This window comes from Salvelinus alpinus, chromosome 30 (assembly GCF_045679555.1).
Source record: "Salvelinus alpinus chromosome 30, SLU_Salpinus.1, whole genome shotgun sequence".
NCBI lineage: Eukaryota > Metazoa > Chordata > Actinopteri > Salmoniformes > Salmonidae > Salvelinus > Salvelinus alpinus.
The window spans coordinates 24,601,249-24,621,642 of NC_092115.1; the positions used below are offsets into that span (position 1 = coordinate 24,601,249).

The 20,394-nt window shown below is 42.4% G+C and overlaps 1 protein-coding gene across 2 annotated transcripts in view; it reads right to left on the bottom strand.

Annotated features, from left to right (window-relative positions):
* Positions 1–13,881: 13,881 nt before the first annotated feature.
* LOC139559826 (tenascin-N-like) overlaps positions 13,882–20,394 on the bottom strand; it is a 35,476-nt gene continuing 28,963 nt past the window's right edge. Inside the window, exons 13-18 of one of the 2 annotated variants that reach the window (XM_071376195.1) lie at positions 17,321–17,459; positions 16,877–17,028; positions 16,627–16,723; positions 16,263–16,427; positions 15,823–15,986; positions 13,882–14,695 (exon numbers count right to left, since the gene is read on the bottom strand). In XM_071376195.1, coding sequence (XP_071232296.1) covers positions 14,570–14,695; positions 15,823–15,986; positions 16,263–16,427; positions 16,627–16,723; positions 16,877–17,028; positions 17,321–17,459 — 843 coding nt within the window. In that variant the 3' untranslated portion in view covers positions 13,882–14,569. Of the gene's footprint in view, positions 14,696–15,822; positions 15,987–16,262; positions 16,428–16,626; positions 16,724–16,876; positions 17,032–17,320; positions 17,460–20,394 lie in introns of both variants that reach the window. The other variant, XM_071376194.1, reaches the window with a different exon arrangement.

Sequence of the window (20,394 nt, forward strand, 5' to 3'; positions counted from 1 at the left end):
AGTTGCATATCACGGGGGCTGTTCGATGCTAATGCAGAACGCCATAGGATGTTTTTCTGTTGGTTAAGGGCAGTCAGGTCTGGAGAGAACCAAGGGCTATATCTGTTCCTGGTTCTAAATTTCTTGAATGGGGCATGCTTATTTAAGATGGTGAGGAAGGCATTTAAAAAAAATAACCAGGCATCCTCTACTGACGGGATGAGATCAATATCCTTCCAGGATACCCCGGCCAGGTCGATTAGAAAGGCCTGCTCGCTGAAGTGTTTCAGGGAGCGTTTGACAGTGATGAGGGGAGGTCGTTTGACTGCTGACCCATTACGGATGCAGGCAATGAGGCAGTAATCGCTGAGATCTTGGTTGAAAACAGTAGAGGTGTATTTGGAGGGCAAGTTGGTTAGGATGATATCTATGAGGGTACCCGTGTTTACGGATTTGGGGTGGTACCTGGTAGGTTCATTGATAATTTGTGTGAGATTGAGGGCATCAAGCTTAGATTGTAGGATGGCTGGGGTGTTAAGCATGTTCCAATTTAGGTCGCCTAGCAGCACGAGCTCTGAAGATAGATGGGGGGCAATCAGTTCACATATGGTGTCCAGAGCACAGCTGGGGGCAGAGGGTGGTCTATAGCAGGCGGCAACGGTGAGAGACTTGTTTTTAGAGAGGTGGATTTTTAAAAGTAGAAGTTCAAATTGTTTGGGAACAGACCTGGATAGTAAAACAGAACTCTGCAGGCAATCTTTGCAGTAGATTGCAACACCGCCCCCTTTGGCCGTTCTATCTTGTCTGAAAATCTTGTAGTTAGGGATGAAAATGTCAGAATTTTTGGTGGTCTTCCTAAGCCAGGATTCAGACACGGCTAAAACATCCGGGTTGGCAGAGTGTGCTAAAGCAGTGAACAAAACAAACTTAGGGAGGAGGCTTCTAATGTTAACATGCATGAAACCAAGGCTATTACGGTTACAGAAGTCATCAAAAGAGAGCGCCTGGGGAATAGGAGTGGAGCTAGGTACTGCAGGGCCTGGATTCACCTCTACATCACCAGAGGAACAGAGGAGGAGTAGGATAAGGGTACGGCTAAAAGCTATGAGAATTGGTCGTCTAGAACGTCTAGAACAGAGAGTAAAAGGAAGTTTCTGGGGGCGATAAAATAGCTTCAAGGAATAATGTACAGACAAAGGTATGGTAGGATGTGAATACAGTGGAGGTAAACCTAGGTATTGAGTGATGATGAGAGAGATATTGTCTCTAGAAACATCATTGAAACCAGGTGATGTCATCGCATATGTGGGTGGTGGAACTGAAAGGTTGGATATGGTATAGTGAGCAGGGCTAGAGGCTCTACAGTGAAATAAGCCAATAAACACTAACCAGAACAGCAATGGACAAGGCATATTGACATTAAGGAGAGGCATGCTTAATCGAGTGATCATAAGGGTCCGGTGAGTAGAGGTTGGTTGGGGTCACGGCGATCCAGACAGCTGGCCGGGTAGCTGGCTATCGGTAGCAAGATAGCATAGGATGGAGGTCTATTTTTAGTCACCTCGTGCGTTTCCGTCGGTAGATTAGTGGGGTTCCGTGTGGTAGAGGGGATCAATCCAATTGGCAAAATAGATATAGTTATAGTGACCCAAGAAAAATTGTCCGATATACTTATTCAGATAGCAGCCGATAAGACAGCTAACGATTAACGGGCCCCAGATGAGCGTTCAGGTAACGTCGCAACGGAGGTGCCAGTTGGATAACTCCCTCGGGCAGATAACGTCGGTAGTCAGTCGTGAAGGCCCGGTGGGGCTCCGCATTTGTAGTAAAAACGGGTCCGGATAGGTGATTGTAGCCCAGGAATGGCTGATGGAACTCTTCAGCTGGCTAGCTCCGGAATAATTTAAGTTTGCTCCGGGATCGACGTAAGCCAATAGAAACACGGTTTGCAGCTAGCTAGCTGCGAAATCAAGGTGTAAATGTCCAGAGCTTGCGGTTGAAATCCGGGGATATTGAGAAAAATAGGCCTATGTTCTGGTCTGAGTCGCGTTGTACAAAAGTGCCGATAGATTATCGAGCTAAAGGAATAGCTGATGACCACAAAACGTGGTTAGCTGAAATACTAACGTTAGCCAGTAAACCGGCTAACTTCTGGCTAGCATTCAGGTTAGCTTCTGGCTAGCTTCTGGTTAACTTCTGGGTAGCTTCTGGTTAGCTTCTGGCTAGCTTCTGGCTAGTTTCTGGCTAGCTTCTGGCTAGCTTCTGGCTAGCTTCTATTGTGGATTTTCAGATTTGAGGTAAATAATACTTTTTTTTGTAATTGGTGAGGCGGGTTGCAGGAAAGCTTTTTGTAGTTGAGTTCTTGGATAATAAAATATATAAAAGATATGCGAAGAAAGGTGTAAATATATATATATACAGGACACGACAATACGAGGACAAAATGACGTCTGACTGCTATGCCATCTTGGATGATTAAGAGTGGGTGGGTTGAGTGGGTTGAGTCACTGACGTGATCTTCCTGTCTGGGTTGGCGCCCCCCCCCTTGGGTTGTGCCGTGGCGGAGATCTTTGTGGGCTATACTCGGCCTTGTCTCAGGATGGTAAGTTGGTGGTTGAAGATATCCCTCTAGTGGTATGGGGGCTGTGCTTTGGCAAACTGGGTGGGGTTATATCCTTCGTGTTTGGCCCTGTCCGGGGGTATCATCGGATGGGGCCACAGTGTCTCCTGACCCCTCCTGTCTCAGCCTCCAGTATTTATGCTGCAGTAGTTTATGTGTCGGGGGGCTAGGGTCAGTTTGTTATATCTGGAGTACTTCTCCTGTCTTATCCGGTGTCCTGTGTGAATTTAAGTATGCTCTCTCTAATTCTCTCTTTCTCTCTTTCTTTCTCTCTCTCGGAGGACAAGAGCCCGAGGACCATGCCTCAGGACTACCTGGCATGATGACTCCTTGCTGTCCCCAGTCCACCTGGCCGTGCTGCCGCTCCAGTTTCAACTGTTCTGCCTGCGGCTATGGAACCCTGACCTGTTCACCGGACGTGCTACCTGTCCCAGACCTGCTGTTTTCAACTCTCTAGAGACTGCAGGAGCAGTAGAGATACTCTTAATGATCGGCTATGAAAATCCAACTGACATTTACTCCTGAGGTGCTGTCTTGCTGCACCCTCGACAACTACTGTGATTATTATTATTTGACCATGCTGGTAATTTATGAACATTTGAACATCTTGGCAATGTTCTGTTATAATCTCCACCCGGAACAGCCAGAAGAGGACTGGCCCCTCATAGCCTGGTTCCTCTCTAGGTTTCTTCCTAGGTTTTGGCCTTTCTAGGGAGTTTTTCCTAGCCACCGTGCTTCTACACCTGCATTGCTTGCTGTTTGGGGTTTTAGGCTGGGTTTCTGTACAGCACTTTGAGATATCAGCTGATGTAAGAAGGGCTATATAAATACATTTGATTTGATTTGATTTGAAACACTGCTGCAATTATAGACAAAAATGTAAGTGTAACGTGGGATTTAACATAAAATTGTATTCCTGTACCTGTACTACACCACCCTTTATATACTCGAGGTGAGGTCCTCGGCATTTATCTAAAATACACAGGTTCTTTACATCCGGGAGTGGAGCATGGGAATGATCAGGCCAGAAATATATGTTTTATTCACAATCACAATTACTCAAGCAATTCAATGAAATCTTCTCATGAACATCTTCTGTACCTAGTTCTCTGTACAATTACTGCTGACAAGCACAACGGGGTTAAATCATCCTCAGAGTTCCATTAGCACACAGGCATTCATACATCAATGAATGTATTACATTACAATCAATATTCTTATTGTTTCTGGCCAACACAAAAAATACGTATTATATCTAGGGAGTCGTGCCATGGGAGAAGGGGAGCAGGTACCAGTGGCTATGGGCAACCTTGCTATGAACATGCTCACAATTCATTGTCATCACTTTGGTCTAGGCCACAGTCGCCACACCCGTCCTCCCAAGGCACGCTAGAGCGTAGGGGTTGTTCATCTTCTCTGGTTGCGCCATGATTGGCTCAGGGTTCTGTCACTCATGGGGACACTACATCACAGCAGAATCTATGGGAGAGCTAGGCAGTTCATGCCCCCTTGGGTGCTCTCATAGATTTACAGCAGAAATGTCCGTCCAAGAAGGCTCAAGGTCATTGGTAACAGATTAAATATGTCAAATCGCGTAGATTTGATTGGACGGATCATGTCAACATCATACTTTAAAATCGTAGCTAGCAAGCTAGATAAACTGTGATCGTCATGAATCACGTCGACAATCTACTGGCAAATCCTATTCAATCTTTGTCATATGACGAGAAATCAGAGATAAAATGAGTTGTTGCTCATTGGCCATTGGGCATAAACATTACACAACAAGTCGGAAATTGCAAATTTAACAATGAGTGGTTTGAAAAGAATCAGTGGCTAACTGCGAGTGTCGCAAAGCAATCACTATTTTGCTTCCCCTGCCTGCTATTCGGTGCAGAGGGTCTGATCCATGTCTGGGTTATTTTGCCATTTGTCAGTGATTTAGCTAGCAGCCAGACGGATAACAACACTGAACTCAGAAGTTCCCTTACTTAATATTATTTTCTGTTTTAACACACTCTATTTCTCTCCACTAGGAGGCAGTATTTACACTTACACTAATTGTATGATTGCTTCATTCTAGTCATGCATTAGTTTAAAGTGCATTCGGAAAGTGTTCACACCCCTTGACTTTTTCCACATTTTGTTATGTTACAGCCTTATACTAAAATGGATTCAATCATTTTTTCCCCTCATCAATCTACACACAATACCCCATAATGACAAAGCAATCATTTTCTTTTAGAAATGTTGGCCAATTTCTTAAAATAAAATAAAATGAAATATCACATTTCCATACAGTGGCTAGAAAAAGTATATGAACCCTTCGGGATTACCTGGACTTCTGCATGAATTGGTCATAACATTTGATCTGATCTTCATCTAAGTCACAACAATAGACAAACACAGCCTGCTTAAAACTTCTTATGGCTTGGGGGCGCTATTTTCACGTCCGGATGACAAGTGTGCCCAAAGTAAAACTGCCTGCTACTCAGGCCCAGAAGCTAGGATATGCATATAAATGTAGATGTGGATAGAAAACACTTGAAAGTTTCTAAAACTGTTTGAATAAAGTCTGTGAGTATAACAGAACTGATTTGGCAGGCGAAACCCAGAGCATAATCCATCCAGGGAATTTATTTTTGAGGTCAATCTGTTTTTCATTGGGTTTCTATGGCAAGGCCGTTTTAATAGAAATATGCTTGCAGTTCCTTTAGCTTCCACTAGATGTCAACAGTCTTTAGAAATTGGTTGATGTTTTTCTTTAGAGAAATGAGGAGGTAGCCCTGTTATTTTCCTGTGTCACTCCAGGTGCACTCTAATGTTTTGGTGCGCGCGACCTGGAACGTGATTCTTTGTTTTTTCTTAAATTTTATCGATTATTTACGTAAAAAAATACCTAAAGTTGTATTAGGAAAGTTGTTTGAAATGTTTGGACAAAGATTACAGGTAACTTATGAGATATTTTGTAGTCATGTAGCGCGAGTTGGAACCGGTGTTTTTCTGGATCAAACACGCTAAATAAATGGACATTTTGGATATATAACTAACTATAATTAATCGAACAAAAGGACTATTTGTGATGTTTATGGGACATATTGGAGTGCCAACAGAAGAAGCTCGTCAAAGGTAAGGCATGAATTATATCTTTATTTCTGAGTTTTGTGTCGCGCATGGCGGGTTGAATTATGATTGTCTGTCTTTGTTTGATGGGGTGCTGTCCTCAGATAATAGCATGGTTTGCTTTCTCCGTAAAGCCTTTTTGAAATCTGACACTGCGGCTGGATTAACAACAAGTGTAGCTTTCATTTGGTGTATTGCATGTGTGATTTCATGAAAGTTTAATATTTATAGGAATTTAATTTGAATTTGGCGCTCTGCCATTTTACCGGATGTTGTCAAATCGATCCCGCTAAAGGGATTTAATCCATAAGAAGTTAAACTAATAACACACAAACAATTATACGTTTTCATGTCTTTATTGAGGGTGGTATGTGAACCCTTAGATTTAATAACTGGCTGACCATCCTTTGGCAGCAATAACCTCAACCAAACGTTTTCTATAGTTGCAGATCAGACCTGCACAACGGTCAGGAGGAATTTTGGACCATTCCTTTTTAGGAAACTGTTTCAGTTCAGCAATATTCTTGGGATATATGTCTGGTGTGAACCGCTCTCTTGAGGTCATGCCACTGCATCTCAATCGGGTTCAGGTCATGACTCTGACTGGGCCACTCCAGAAGGCGTATTTTCTTCTGTTGAAACCATTCTGTTGTTGATTTACTTCTGTGTTTTGGGTCGTTGTCCTGTTGCATCACTCAACTTCTGTTGAGCTTCAATTGGAAGACAGATAGCCTTACATTCTCATGCAAAATGTCTTGATAAACTTGGGAATCCATTTTTCAGTCGATGATGGCAAGCTGTCCAGGCCCTGAGGCAGCAAAGCAGCTCCAAATCATGATGCTCCCTTCACCATACTTTACAGTTGGGATGAGGTTTTTATGTTGGTGTGCTGTGCCTCTTTTTCTCCACACATATTGTGTGTTCCTTCCAAACAACTCAATTTCAGTTTATCTGTCTACAGAATATTTTGGAACATCCAGATGCTCTTCTGCGAACTTCAGATGTGCATCAATGTTTTTTTTTGGACAGCAGTGGCTTCTTCTGTGGTGTCCTCCCATGAACACCATTCTTGTTTAGTGTTTTACGTATCATAGACTCATCAACAGTGATGTTAGCATGTTCCAGAGATTTCTATAAATCTTTAGCTGACACTACGATTCTTCTTAACCTCATTGAGCATTCTGCGCTGTGCTCTTGCAGTCATCATTGCAGGACGGCAACTCCTAGAGAGAGTAGCAACAGTGCCGAACTTTCTCCAAGTATAGACAATGTGTCTTATGGTGGACTGAACTCAACAATTCTTAATCTTGGGTCTTCTGAGATCTCTTTTGTTCGAGGCATGGTTCACATCAGGCAAATGTTGTGAGTGTTTTTTATAGGGCAGGGCAACTGTAACCAACATCTCCAATCTCGTCTCAATGATTGTACTCCAGGTTAGCTAACTCCAATTAGCTTTTGGAGAAGTCATTAGCCTAGGGGTTCACATACTTTTTCCAACCTACACTGTGAAAGTTTAAATTATGTATTCAATATAGACAAGAAAAATACAATCATTTGTGTGTTGTTAGTTTAAGCAGACTGTGTTTGTCTGTTGTTGTGACTTAGATGACGATCAGAACAAATTTTATGACCAATTTATGCAGAAATCCAGATAATTCCAAAAGGTTAACAAACTTTTTCTTGCCACTGTAAGTATTCAGACCATTTACTCAGTATTTTGTTAAAGCACCTTTGGCAGCGATTGCAGCCTCGAGTCTTCTTGGGTATGTCACTACAAGCTTGGCACACCTGTATTTGGGGAGTTTCCCCATTCTTCTCTGCAGATCCTCTCAAGCTCTGTCATGTTGGATGGGGAGCGTCGCTGCACAACTATTTTCAGGTCTCTCCAGAGATGTTTGATCGGGTTCAAGTCCGGGCTCTGGCTGGGCCACTCAAGTAAATTCAGAGACTTGCCCTAAGCCACTCCTGTGTTGTCTTGGTTGTGTGCTTAGGGTCGTTGTCCTGTTAAAAGGGGAACCTTCGCCTAGTCTGAGGTCCTGAGCACTCTGGAGCAGGTTTTCATCAAGGATCTGTCTGTACTTTGCTCCGTTCATCTTTCCCTCGATCCTGACTAGTCTCCCAGTCTCTGCCGCTGAAAAACATCCCCACAGCATGATGCTTCCACCAGGTTTCCTCCAGACATGACGCTTGGCATTCAGGCCAAAGAGTTCAATCTTGGTTTCATCAGACCAGAGAATCTTGTTTCTCATGGTATGCGAGTCCTTCAGGTGCCTTTTGGTAAACTCCAAGCGGGGTGTCATGTGCCTTTTACTAAGGAGGGGCTTCCGTCTGGCCATTCTACCATAAAGGCCTGATTGGTGGAGTGCTTCAGAGATGGTTGTCCTTATGGAAAGTTATCCCATCTCAACAGAGGAACTCTGGAGCTCTGTCAGAGTGACCATCTGGTTCTTGGTCACCTCCATGACCAAGGCCCTTCTTCCCCGATTGCTCAGTTTGGCCGGGCGGCCAGCTCTAGGAAGAGTCTTGGTGGTTCCAAACTTCCATTCAAGAATAATGGGAACCTTCAATGCTGCAGAAATGTTTTGGTACCCTTCCCCAGATCTGTGCCTCGACACAATCCTGTCTCGGAGCTCTACAAATAATTCCTTTGACCTCATGGCTTGATTTTTGCTCTGACATGCACTGTCAACTGTGTGACTGTATATACTGTAGACAGGTGTGTGCCTTTCCAAATCATGTCCAATCAATTGAATTTACCGCAGGTGGACTCCAATCAAGTTGTAGAAACATCTCAAGGATGATCAATAGAAACATGACGCACCTGAGCTGAAAGGGTCTGAATACTTATGTAAATAAGGTATTTCTGTTTTTAATTTGAATACATTTACAAACATTTCTAGTAAACCATTTTTGCTTTGTCATTATGGGGTATTGTTTGTAGATTGATGAGAAAAAAAGTATAATTTAATACATCTTAGAATAAGGCTGTGTCACGCCCTGATCTGTTTCACCTGTCTTTGTGATTGTTTCCACCCTCCTCCAGGTGTCGCCTTTCTTCCCCATTATCCCCTGTGTACTTATACTTGTGTTTTCTGTTTGTCTGTTGCCAGTTTGTCTTGTTTGTCAAGCTTACCAGCGTTTGTTCTGTCAGCTCCTGTCTTTTCCCAGCCTCTCTTTTTCTCGCCCTCCTGGTTTTTGACCCGTGCCTGTCCTTACCCTGAACCCGCCTGCCTGATCACTCTGCCTGACCCTGAGCCTGCCTGTCATCCTGTACCTTTGCCCCTGTCTGGATTTCCGACCTCTGCCTGACCTGAGCCTGCCTACCATCCTGTACCTTTGCCTCTGTTGCTGTAATAAACATTGTTACTTCGACACGGTCTGCATCTGGGTCTTACCTTATCCTGATAGCTGTAACGTAACAAAATGTGGAAAAAGTCAAGCGGTCTGAATACTTTCCGAATGCACTGTATGTTATTTATTCATCATATGCACATAATTGTCATAGCATGTTGCTTGTATCGCTGGCAAGAGCACGCGTTTTAGGGCATGGTGATATATTTAGGCTACTAATGTTTTGTTGTTCCACTATTGGCCCATCAATGCACTGGCCTGAGCCTTTCTGCCCAAAAACGTTGGACATCTGTGTTTTATTTGATTGTTGTAAACATATGCTTGCACACAAACCCTGTAATTCAACCATAGTTTTACTGTCATCCATAGCTGTTCATTACATTAGTGGTCACTTCTCCGGCCTTTCCCCAGCTAGTATCAAATAGTGGTGGGATATTCGTGTTGGTTTTATCCCAGATTGGCCCTTGGATAATCTGGGATAATGATATGTATTATTAAGTCTTTTAATTACTGTGGTCATCTTTATTCTTGCTGTCGTGCACATGAAACATTTAGGTAAAGCAGTATCTTGGAGTGTCTTTATTCTAGCATAGCAGTAAGCTGTTTTGTGCATGCAAAGTATCTTATAGCCTTATACAGCTCACTCGGCTATAGTGTTTTTTATCATGCTGTAGGTCACGAGCTTCATGCACAGTAGCTGGGCATGACTCACATCTACTACCATAGTGCTGTCCCAAATGCTGTGGACCGCCATATGCGCCGTTCACCAGCCGAGCAGCGTGATATCTCCAAATATTATTACTGGGTTTCCGTTACTAAGCATATTCACAGCTCATTAAAAAAAGTATTACTACTTCGAACCCTAAAATTTGATTTTTCTCAGATTTCAAATGATCACCTTTGACGTTAGTGGGGAAGCTGACACTATACCGTGGTGCGATGACCAATCAGGCTTGTTATACTGTAGCTCCCAGCTGTGTTGTATGGCTGTTGATATGAGCATTATCTAACATGCTGAGGGCTTGTTAATCACCCACATGGTGATTAGCTGTTGGCTATCAAGCGTTGTATCACTTTAATGAAACGTTATGTCCAAGAGGACTATTCCAGACAACTCTAATCTGCAGGTCTATTCTAGTAATCTCTGGGGTCTATTTCTCTGGTTATCAAGTCATCTATTCTTCTCTGATGGCATACTGGCATATCCATTTTGACATAAACCAATACCCAGTGGTGTAAAGTATTTAAGTACAAATATTTTAAAGTACTAAAGTACACTACCATTCAAAAGTTTGGGGTCACTTAGAAATGTCCTTGTTTTTGAAAGAAAATGTTAAAAATTGTCCATCTAAAATAACATCAAATTGATCAGAAATACAGTGTAGACATTGTTAATGTTGTAAATGACTATTGTAGCTGGAAATGGCTGATTTTTTTTATGGAATATCTACGTAGGCGTACAGAGGCCCATTATGAGCAATCATCACTCCTGTGTTCCAATGGCACGTTGTGTTAACGAATCCAAGTTTATCATTTCAATTAGAAAACCCTTTCTAAAACATTAGAAAAACCTTTTGCAATTATGTTAGCATAACTGGTAATTGTTGTTCTGATTAAAGAAGCAATACAACTGGCCATCTTTAGACTAGTTGAGTATCTGGAGCATCAGCATTTGTGGGTTCGATTACAGTCTTAAAATGGCCAGAAACAAAGACCTTTCTTCTGAAACTCGTCAGTCTATTCATGATCTGGAAAATGAAGGGTATTCAATGCGAGAAATTGCCAAGAAACTGAAGATCTCGTACAACGCTGTGTACTACTCCCTTCTCAGAACAGCGCAAACTGGCTCTAACCAAAGAGGAGTGGGAGGCCCAGGTGCACAACTGAGCAAGAGGACAAGTACATTAGAGTGTCTCGTTTGAGAAACAGACGCCTCACAAGTCCTCAACTGGCAGCTTCATTAAATATTACCCGCAAAACACCAGTCTCAACGTCAACAGTGAAGAGGCGATTCCGGGATGCTGGCCTTCTAGGCAGGTAGTTTTGCGAGTACTGTAAGGTCTACATCTGTTGTATTTGGCGCATGTGACTAATACAATTTAATTTAATTTGATCATGCTAGCTCTGAGCTATAGACATCTCACTCTAGCATGGGCGCTGCTACTGCTTCTCAACCAGTCCCAGCTTCACCCTCAAGATCATGGGCCGATGATCCTCTGCTGCTTTCAAACGTTACATTTGATTAAATGTTCTTAGATTGTGGAAGCCTAGTTGAGTTCCTGCAGTAATTGCTCATTTTGTCATGACTGCCAGCCCCATGGTCCAGTAGCCATGTTGCTTCTCTCTTATTGCATTACAATCTGCTATATAACACTGACTGTAGATGCAGGTAGTTGGCAGGGGTCACAGGTAGAATATTGTCATGTACCAGATGAAGGCTCATCTTGCCTCAGGGAGGGCACTGGGCTGTGCGTCACATGAGAATAAGCCTACTCATAGTTCTGAGAAGCTATCTCAGTGTTGTGATTACGGCACAGTGTAGATGGGTTGATTCTTTTCATTTACCAAGATGGCAGGTTCCTCTTGCCTCGGCAAGGAACCCATGTGGTGAGTATATGAGAAATAAGCCTACTGAGATTTTCTGAGAAGCTATCTCAGTGAGGTGTGCCTGCTATACTGTAGCTTACACAAAGTTTCAGAATGCTACACAATGTCATACAGATGACATTGCTGAATTACTGTTTAAAGGGCATGCTACTGCCATACACATAGTTTGTTGTCTGTCAGCGGTTCTGCAGTTTTGGGGATTGGTACAGCGTACCTTACTCACTGCCTGTGATTATTATTATTTTTATCATGATGCAGGCTCTGGCAGTGAGCTACCCCGAAGGAGCAGATACTACCACCAAGACAACATATTGCATGTATTGTAATCTTTTCTAATTAATGGTTAAACGAATATGTGACGTTTCCTGTCTGAACTTGAGGTTTCTCAACTTCCACTGGTTTCTCAGCTGTCGTTGCAATCCACTGCTGAGAAATGATTTGTGTACATCACTCTGTGAATATATTTTCTTGCATTGCTATTCACACAGAGTTAAGCAAGAATGACAAGAAGAAGAGGAAGAGACCCATGGTGGAACATGGTAGTTAAGCTTTTGAAATGTCTCACGGGAGCCAGTTGATGCAATAGCCCATTTGAGCCACACTGATGTCGAATTTCAGGAAATAAGATTGGTTCCTATAACAGCACTGCAGGGCAAGTGACCTCTTAGTGCTAAGATGTATATAATAGGGATGGAAAGATAAGGAAATGCCTCACAATTCTTCACACATTTTTATTCAGTTAGACAAATCACATTAATCCTCCCGTAGGAAAATAAATAAACAGCTTAACCCTGATCATGACTATTTTAAAGTCTTATTCCTGCTGCATAGGCCAACTGTAAATGTTTTATGAAGTCTGTACCTGGTTACGTCTATTGTCAATTAACATATAGAAAGTCTAAGCTTATTTTGTCATCCCTATGTAACAGTGGGAAACTGTTGAAGTGTTGAATGCAGCCTCTGTCAGCACCAGGAGTCTGTAATTGCCAACTGTGTGGCCCAAGGTATAAATACTTATCTGTTTCATTCATTCAGGGTACCCCCTTACTATGTGCAGATCAGTGTGCCTATGCTCTGTGCTTTTGCTGGCTGCCCCTCCACCACAGAAAGCACTGCGCTAGGCCGAAACCGCTGCATTTTGGAGCTGCCTTACTCAAAGAAATAGACCAAGTTTGTATGCTGCTTTATTAAGTCAAGGATCTTTTTTTCACATTTTTTGCTAAATGGATATGTGACACGAATGGATGCCGATATTACAGGTATGGCTCAAAACAGGTGGGGCTTTAAATGACGAGTCACCACTGGTTACAGAGCATAAGCAAATAATTATCTAGCTAGCAGAACACAGACATACACGGTGAGTATGCATGTTACAGCATTAGCATGTCACCAAGAACACCAGCGCATACAAGAAAATGCAACCGCATGGTATTGAACGACCAACAGCAGTAGAGGCTGCGGAGAATGAATTAGTAAAATTATCAGCTTAAATAAGGATACCTAGTCAGTTGTATAAATGAATGCATTCAACTGAAATGTGTCTTCCGTATTTAACCCAACCCCTCTGAATCAGATAGGTGCTGGGGGCTGCCTTAATCAACATCCACGTCATCGGCGCCTGGGGAACAGTGGGTTAACTGCCTTGCTCAGGGGCAGAACAACAGATTTTTACCTTGTCAGCTCGTAGAAAGTGTTTGTAGAATATGACTGGTGCGAAGTCAGCTGATGCATCACCGGAGCCAATACTCAGGTTCCCTGTCTGAACTTGCTGCGCTTAATTTGTGGTAGATGATACACGACTCAAGTGTAGGCTACCCTAGACTGTGTCTGACAAAGAGAAAACCATAGTCGTCAATTCAAAATTGAGATAAATGGGGACCATTTTCAGATATCCTGTATGAAGATCGGGTTAACTCTGCAGTTATGTCACAACGTGACATGAATGGTAAAAAGCAAAAGGAAACTGCAAATCTAACCATTTCTGCAAGTCTAACCTTTCTTCGGGGAAAGAGAACAACTGCACATGAAAAAATACTTATGAAATCAAATATATTCCACTTTGTTTCTCTTCTTAGAATTTGAGTGAGCATGTAGCATTCAAGTATGAATCAAATTTCTTGATTAATCTAAAATGCATCTATTTGATAAACACTTTGCAAAGCCATGTCCCATTCAAAAAACAATCTCACTCACTGCAGGCATACTGTAGATGCTAGAGCTAAAAAGCAACTTTTTTTGAAGGGACTTTATTTCTCTGAGAATGTGTGGCATGAATATAATACAACAACTACAATACACATTTGAAAATACAATCTTACAAGCACAGGAGCATATCATCTATTCTATTTCCTATGCATGACATCTGAAATGTGATATCTAGCTAACTCAGAGTAGGCTGGGTAGGCAGGGGACCAAACCTTAGAAGAGAGGGTCAGGGTCTATGCTATGTTATGAATGTGAACAAGAGCGATATAACTATCCTAAAAACATGGTGTCATTGGGTCATCTAGCTCAGGGATTCTTAAAGTGGGGTCCGCGGGGGGTCCGTGGCCAGATAAATAAAAAAAAGTCAAACAATATACATTTTTTAAATTATGTTTAACATTCCTTCCCAGGGCCTGAGACTTGGTTCGTCTGGCCATGCACTGCTGAAGTCATAGTAAAACTCCTTGAATGCTATTTTTATCTCACTCGAGTTGTGGTCTGATTATGAGGGGGTCCCTGATGAATTTGCTATCACAAAAGGGACCCCTATTCATAATAAAGACAGGCATGTGATACGTTACAGAAGGTAAGTTATACAGTAATCCTGTGATAGAGTTGAGGCTCTAGCTACTCCGCCTGGTTTGTAATGAGGTTCCCATTGAATATTTTAGTTACTCAGAGGGACTATTTTCTAGGAGCTGTTCTGCTGCTAAGCGACCTCCTCTTCCTGGCGGCGCCCACTGGCCGGATCTTCATCTCAGTGAAATCAAGAGACATCAGGTGGCCTTTCCATGGCTCCCAGTTCACACCCTGGTAGAGGTTAGAGAGACACATGACAACACATTAGATTACACAGTCAGGCAGTTTTTCATTCTGCTTCAGTCTTTAATAGGTCTACACTCTTAGAAAAAAAGGTGTTATCTAGAAACTAAAAGGGTTCTTTGGCTGTTCCAATAGGAGAACCCTTTGAAGAACCCTTTTTGGTTCCAGGTAGAACCCTTTTGAGTTCCATGTGGAACCCTTTACACAGAGGGTTGTATATGGATTGTAGGCCAAGGACCAAATTGTAATTACTTTGCTACTATGGCCTATTTATTGCCTACCTCCTCACGCCATTTGCACACACTGTATATAGACTTTCTTCTTTTCTATTGTGTTATTGACTGTATGTTTGTTTATTCCATGTGTAACTCTGTGTTGTTGTTTGTGTCGCTTTGCTTTATCTCGGCCAGGTCGCAGTTGTAAATGAGAACTTGTTCTCAACTGGCCTACCTGGTTAAATAAGGTGGAATAAAAAATAAAATAAATGGATGTTATAGGCATGACATAAATCCAGCCCCCAGTAAAGAGAGGCACAGCCACACATTAGATTAGCCAGTCAGGCAGATTTATCCACTTTGAAAACTTCTATTAACTCTCTTTGTGTTGCCTACACCAAGACAGACGTAAAATTATTAAACATGTTATTAAGAGAAACATGGTATAATGTGACAGGACAAAACTATACCCTCCCATTTTCTCCCAACATTCTTCTTTGCAGAGACACACAAACAGTTCTTGTGAGACAACAACAGTTCTTTCTGAGAATTAAAGTTATCTATTAGCCCCTGCTATTTATAAGGCTTTTTGAGAAGAAAAGAAATAGTTCATAGATCTAGGACATAGCCATTTCAAACTAAGATTGGAAAGCCCCTACAGGATGCTCATGTGCAACCCCCATAGATTCTATATTATTCTATTACTGCCATCTGCTGGAACAATCTCCCACTACATCCAAAAAACTAAAGAGCACACTTCAAGTTTCACGTTTTAATGTACAGTGAAATGCCTTTCTTGCAAGCTCTAAACCCAACAATGCCGTAATCAATATCAATGTAGTACTACAAAACAATAACACATGAGAAATAAAAATAATAAATAAGAAGAACACTTCTTACCATGCTGTGTCTGTTGTCTCCGAATTTGCCGTTCAGGTTGGCAAGGTGACAGTTCTTGTACCACCAAGCACCACGATGAGTAAGTGCGCAGTTACCGAGAGCAATGTCATTGTCATTGTCAACAGTAGAGAAAGGGCGACCTTGATGGTAGTTCATGGCATCACCTGGAAAACAATCATATACCACATTCACAGAATTATTGTATGTAATCCAAGTCAGAGAAGGCCAGTGGTAAAAGGCCCCTTAAATGGCAGGTAGACTTCAAACTGGGAGCTTTTTTGTATTTTTAGCAAGCCATTGTAAAACTGGAGTTCAAGGTATTGTGCGATAATAGGTATGTTTGTTGGTTGGAGCCTTGGGTTTGTGTAGTGTGTATGTGTAGAGTATTTATTCATGTATTCTTTAACAAATTGTTAGAAAGATACAAAGAGCTGGTCCACCTGCTGTTCCTCTGTATTTGCCGATGGTCAGCTTGAACTTCTGCTTTGCTGGAGCTATCTTGAAGTTGTCATAGACAGCATAGGCCTTCTCTGAACCCACACCCAGGTCCACTCGCAGCTCATACTGGGTAGGAGTATTGGTCAGCTCATATATATTGTCCAGACCTATGGGTTAGAGTAACAGAATTGTGATGATGATTTACATCATCATCATCATCGTGGTTGTCATCATCATCATCATCGTTGTGGTCATCATCATCAGAGCAGCAGCATCATCAATTTCAATTCCATGAGAGGAACTCCTAGGGACATAACAGTCCTATTTAGATACAAGAGATTAAAAGGATGCCTTTACAGTACTAACCGAGCCAGAACTCATCAGTCATGTTCCCAAAGCCGGCCATGTATTGTCTCCAGCGCTTCATGAAGTCCATCTGTCCATTGTTGCGTCTTTGTAACACCTGTGGAATGATATACCGTACATCTCAGTCTCTGCTCACACACAAAGTTGGTTGACAGTTTATATTGATGAGAGTAATGTTCAATCTATCCTGACATGTTTTTCTTTCAGCCATCAATAACATAAATCATAATGTACTTTAGCTTGACCGTACCACCCATCCACCGCCATCAGTGTCCATGTCACAGTACACTTCCATGGGCTTGGTGCGATCACTGTTGATATAAATCGTGTAGATTCCACTTGCCATGTTACCATTCGTCTTAATCTGAGTACAGTCCATGGGGAACGGGTACAATAAACCCACTGCTAAAGGTACAAGTACAATGATGTCAGTAAGCTTTCATTTTCAGGGGGGCAAAAGTAATTGTGTTAACTCATTTACCCTGATAAAGCAATAAACAAATTGAACAGAAAGTTGGCTGTCAGTGATATTTCACAAGTGACCAATTAAAAGATGAGAAAGGAATGAGACATTACTAATTACCCTACATTAATAGCACAAGAGCTTAGTGAAATGCAAACGTCTCCACACTGATATGTAAATAAATCAGACTAGTTTGGTCTAGGGATGACGTTCATAGAGTGCACATCCTACCTGTTTTGAATGTGGTCTCTATCACTCTGCTCCTCTTTGCTCCTCTGTAAGCGAGGAGGGTAACAATATAGTTCTTTCCCATCTCCAGGCCTGACATGGCAAACCTGCTCTCTCCTGCCCTCAGCTTCTTCTCCGAAGTCTATTCAGAACACAGAGAAATTATCATCTTTGTCTGGGACACAGAATTCAATATTTTGCTACTAGAGGTCATGGGTATTGTCACGCCCTGACCTTAGAGAGCCGTTTTATTTCTCTATTTGGTTAGGTCAGGGTGTGATTTGGGGTGGGCATTCTATGTTGTTTGTTTCTATGTTTTGGCCGGGTATGGTTCTCAATCAGGGACAGCTGTCTATTGTTGTCTCTGATTGGGAATCATACTTAGGCAGCCTTTTTTCCTTTTGGTAGTTGTGGGTAGTTGTCTTCATTAATGCATGTATAGCCTTACGGAGCTTCACGTTCATTTAGTTGTTTATTGTTTTGTTGGCGACATTTAAAAATAAAGGAAAATGTACGCTCACCACGCTGCACCTTGGTCCATTCCATACGACGATCGTGACATATTATTTATTTTTTTGCACAAGATGCACACCTTATATTATGGACGGGCCTTAGGGGGCCTGGTCCGCTCTACAGTACCTCCTTGCCCTTAAAATATAGATCATTTATTTGCCGGAGATGCGTGCCGACAGAAAGACATCACTCTCAGGTAAAAGATCTAAGCGAGTGAAACAGCGCCGCTCTGTCTCATAAAAGGTGCTGCATGGTCAATCCTAAGTCTTCATTGGCCATGCAGCATTCATGGTGATACGGCCTCTGCAGAAGTCAGGTTATTCATACTTCTTGCGCTTCACGGAGCAGCGCAGAGCTGTTGTTACGTAAATTGTCATGGAAGTGAGTTTGTGTTTATACAGGATCTCCCGCCCTCACCTACCTTCAACCAATCATGTCAATGCAGAGCTCTACAGAGCACACGGCATTGTTTACAAAATGTGGGAGACGCACAGCAATGCGGTGCACAGCTCAATTTGGCCTCTGCATGCCTGCTACCTCAATTGCTTCACACCCTCCATACGGAGCCTCGGACCACATTTAATGATCAAGCATAAATTGCCTTTTATGTGTAGACCATGTATCAAAAAGAAAATGGCATGTCATACAATTTCTGGCCAGACAACATCAGATACATGGGCTACATATAGTAAGACAGAGGGGCGCTGTTTTGCTCGCTCGGATGCTTTCTCCGGTGAGATACACTGAGTGTATTGGTTGAAAGAAATTGATAATAAGAAGATTGTGGGAGCTGTACAGTTAGATTTCAGTGCTGCCTTTGATATTATTGACCATAACCTGTTGTTGAGAAAACATATGTTTCATGGCTTTTCAAACTGCCATATAGTGGATTCAGAGCTATCTATCTATTAGAACTCAGAGGGTTTTCTTTAATGGAAGCCTCTCTAATGTCAAACAGGCAGAGTGTGGTGTACTGCAGGGCAGCTCTCTAGGCCCTCTACTCTTTTCCCTTTTTACCAATGACCTGCGACTGGCATTAAACAAATCCTGTGTGTCCATGTATGCTGATGACCCAACCCATAATGACAAACAGAAAAAAAACGGGGGAAAATACCTTCTTTACATAAGTATTCAGACCCTTTGCTATGAGTCTCAAAATTGAGCTCAGGTGTATCCTGTTTCCATTGACCATCCTTGAGATATTTCTACAACTTCATTGGAGTCCACTGTGGTCAATTCAATTGATTGGACATGATTTGGAAAGGCACACAGTTGACAATGCATGTCAGCACAAAAACCAAGCCATGAGGTTGAAGGAATTGTCCGTAGAGCTCTGAGACAGGATTATTTAGAGGCAGAGATCTGGGGAAGGGTACCAAAACATTTCTGCGGCATTGAAGGTCCCCAACAACACAGTGGCCTCCATCATTCTTAAATGGAAGAAGTTCCTAGAGCTGGCCGCCCGGCCAAACTGAGCAGTTGGGGGAGAAGGGCCTTGGTCAGGGAGGGGACCAAGAACCCAGTCGGAAGTCACTCCTCAGTAAAAGGCACATGACAGCTCGCTTGGAGTTTGCCAAAAGGCACCTAAAGACTTTCAGAACAGGTCTGATGAAACCAAGATTGAACTCTTTGGCCTGAATGCCAAGCGTCACATCTGGAGGAAACCTGGCACCATCCCTATGGTAAAGCATGGTGGTGGCAGCATCATGCTGTGGGGATGTTTTTCAGAGGCAGGGTCTGGAAGACTAGTCAGAATCAAGGAAAAGATGAACGGAGCAAAGTGCAGAAAATTCCATCATGAAAACCTGCTCCAGAGCTCTCAGGACCTCAGACTGGGGCAAAGGTTCAACTTCCAAAAGGACAACGACCCTGAGCACAAAGCCAAGACAACGCAAGAGTGTCTTCGGGACATGTCTGAATGTCCTTGAGTGACCCAACAGGAGACCGGACTTGAACCTAGTCGAACATCTCTGAAGAGATGAAGAGAACCTGATAGCGCTTGAGAGGATCTGCAGAAAAGAATGGGAGAAACTCCCCAAATACAGGTGTGCCAAGCTTGTAGCGTCATAACCAAGATGACTCAAGGCTGTAATCGCTGCCAAAGGTGCTTCAACAAAATACTGAGTAAAAGGTCAGAATACTTATGTAAATGTAATATTTCAGTTGTTTTATTTTTAATAAATTGGCTAAAATGTCTAAAAACCTGTGCTTGCGTTGTCATTATGGGGTATTGAGTTAAGATTGATGAGGGAAAAAACATTTGAATCAATTTTAGAATAAGGCTGTAACCAAACAAACAAAAAAGTCAAGGGGTCTGAATACTTTCCGAAGGCACTGTACATGTCAGCAACCACAGCTAAGTCACTGAAACCCTTAACAAGGAGTTGCAGTCAGTTTAGGAACGGCTGGCCAGTAATAAACTGGTCCTGAACATCTCTAAAACTAAGAGCATTGTATTTGGTACAAATTATTCCATTAACTCTAGACCTCAGCTGGATCTGGTAATGCATGGTGTGGCTGTTGAACAAGTTGAAGAGACTAAACTGTCATGGTCAAAACACATA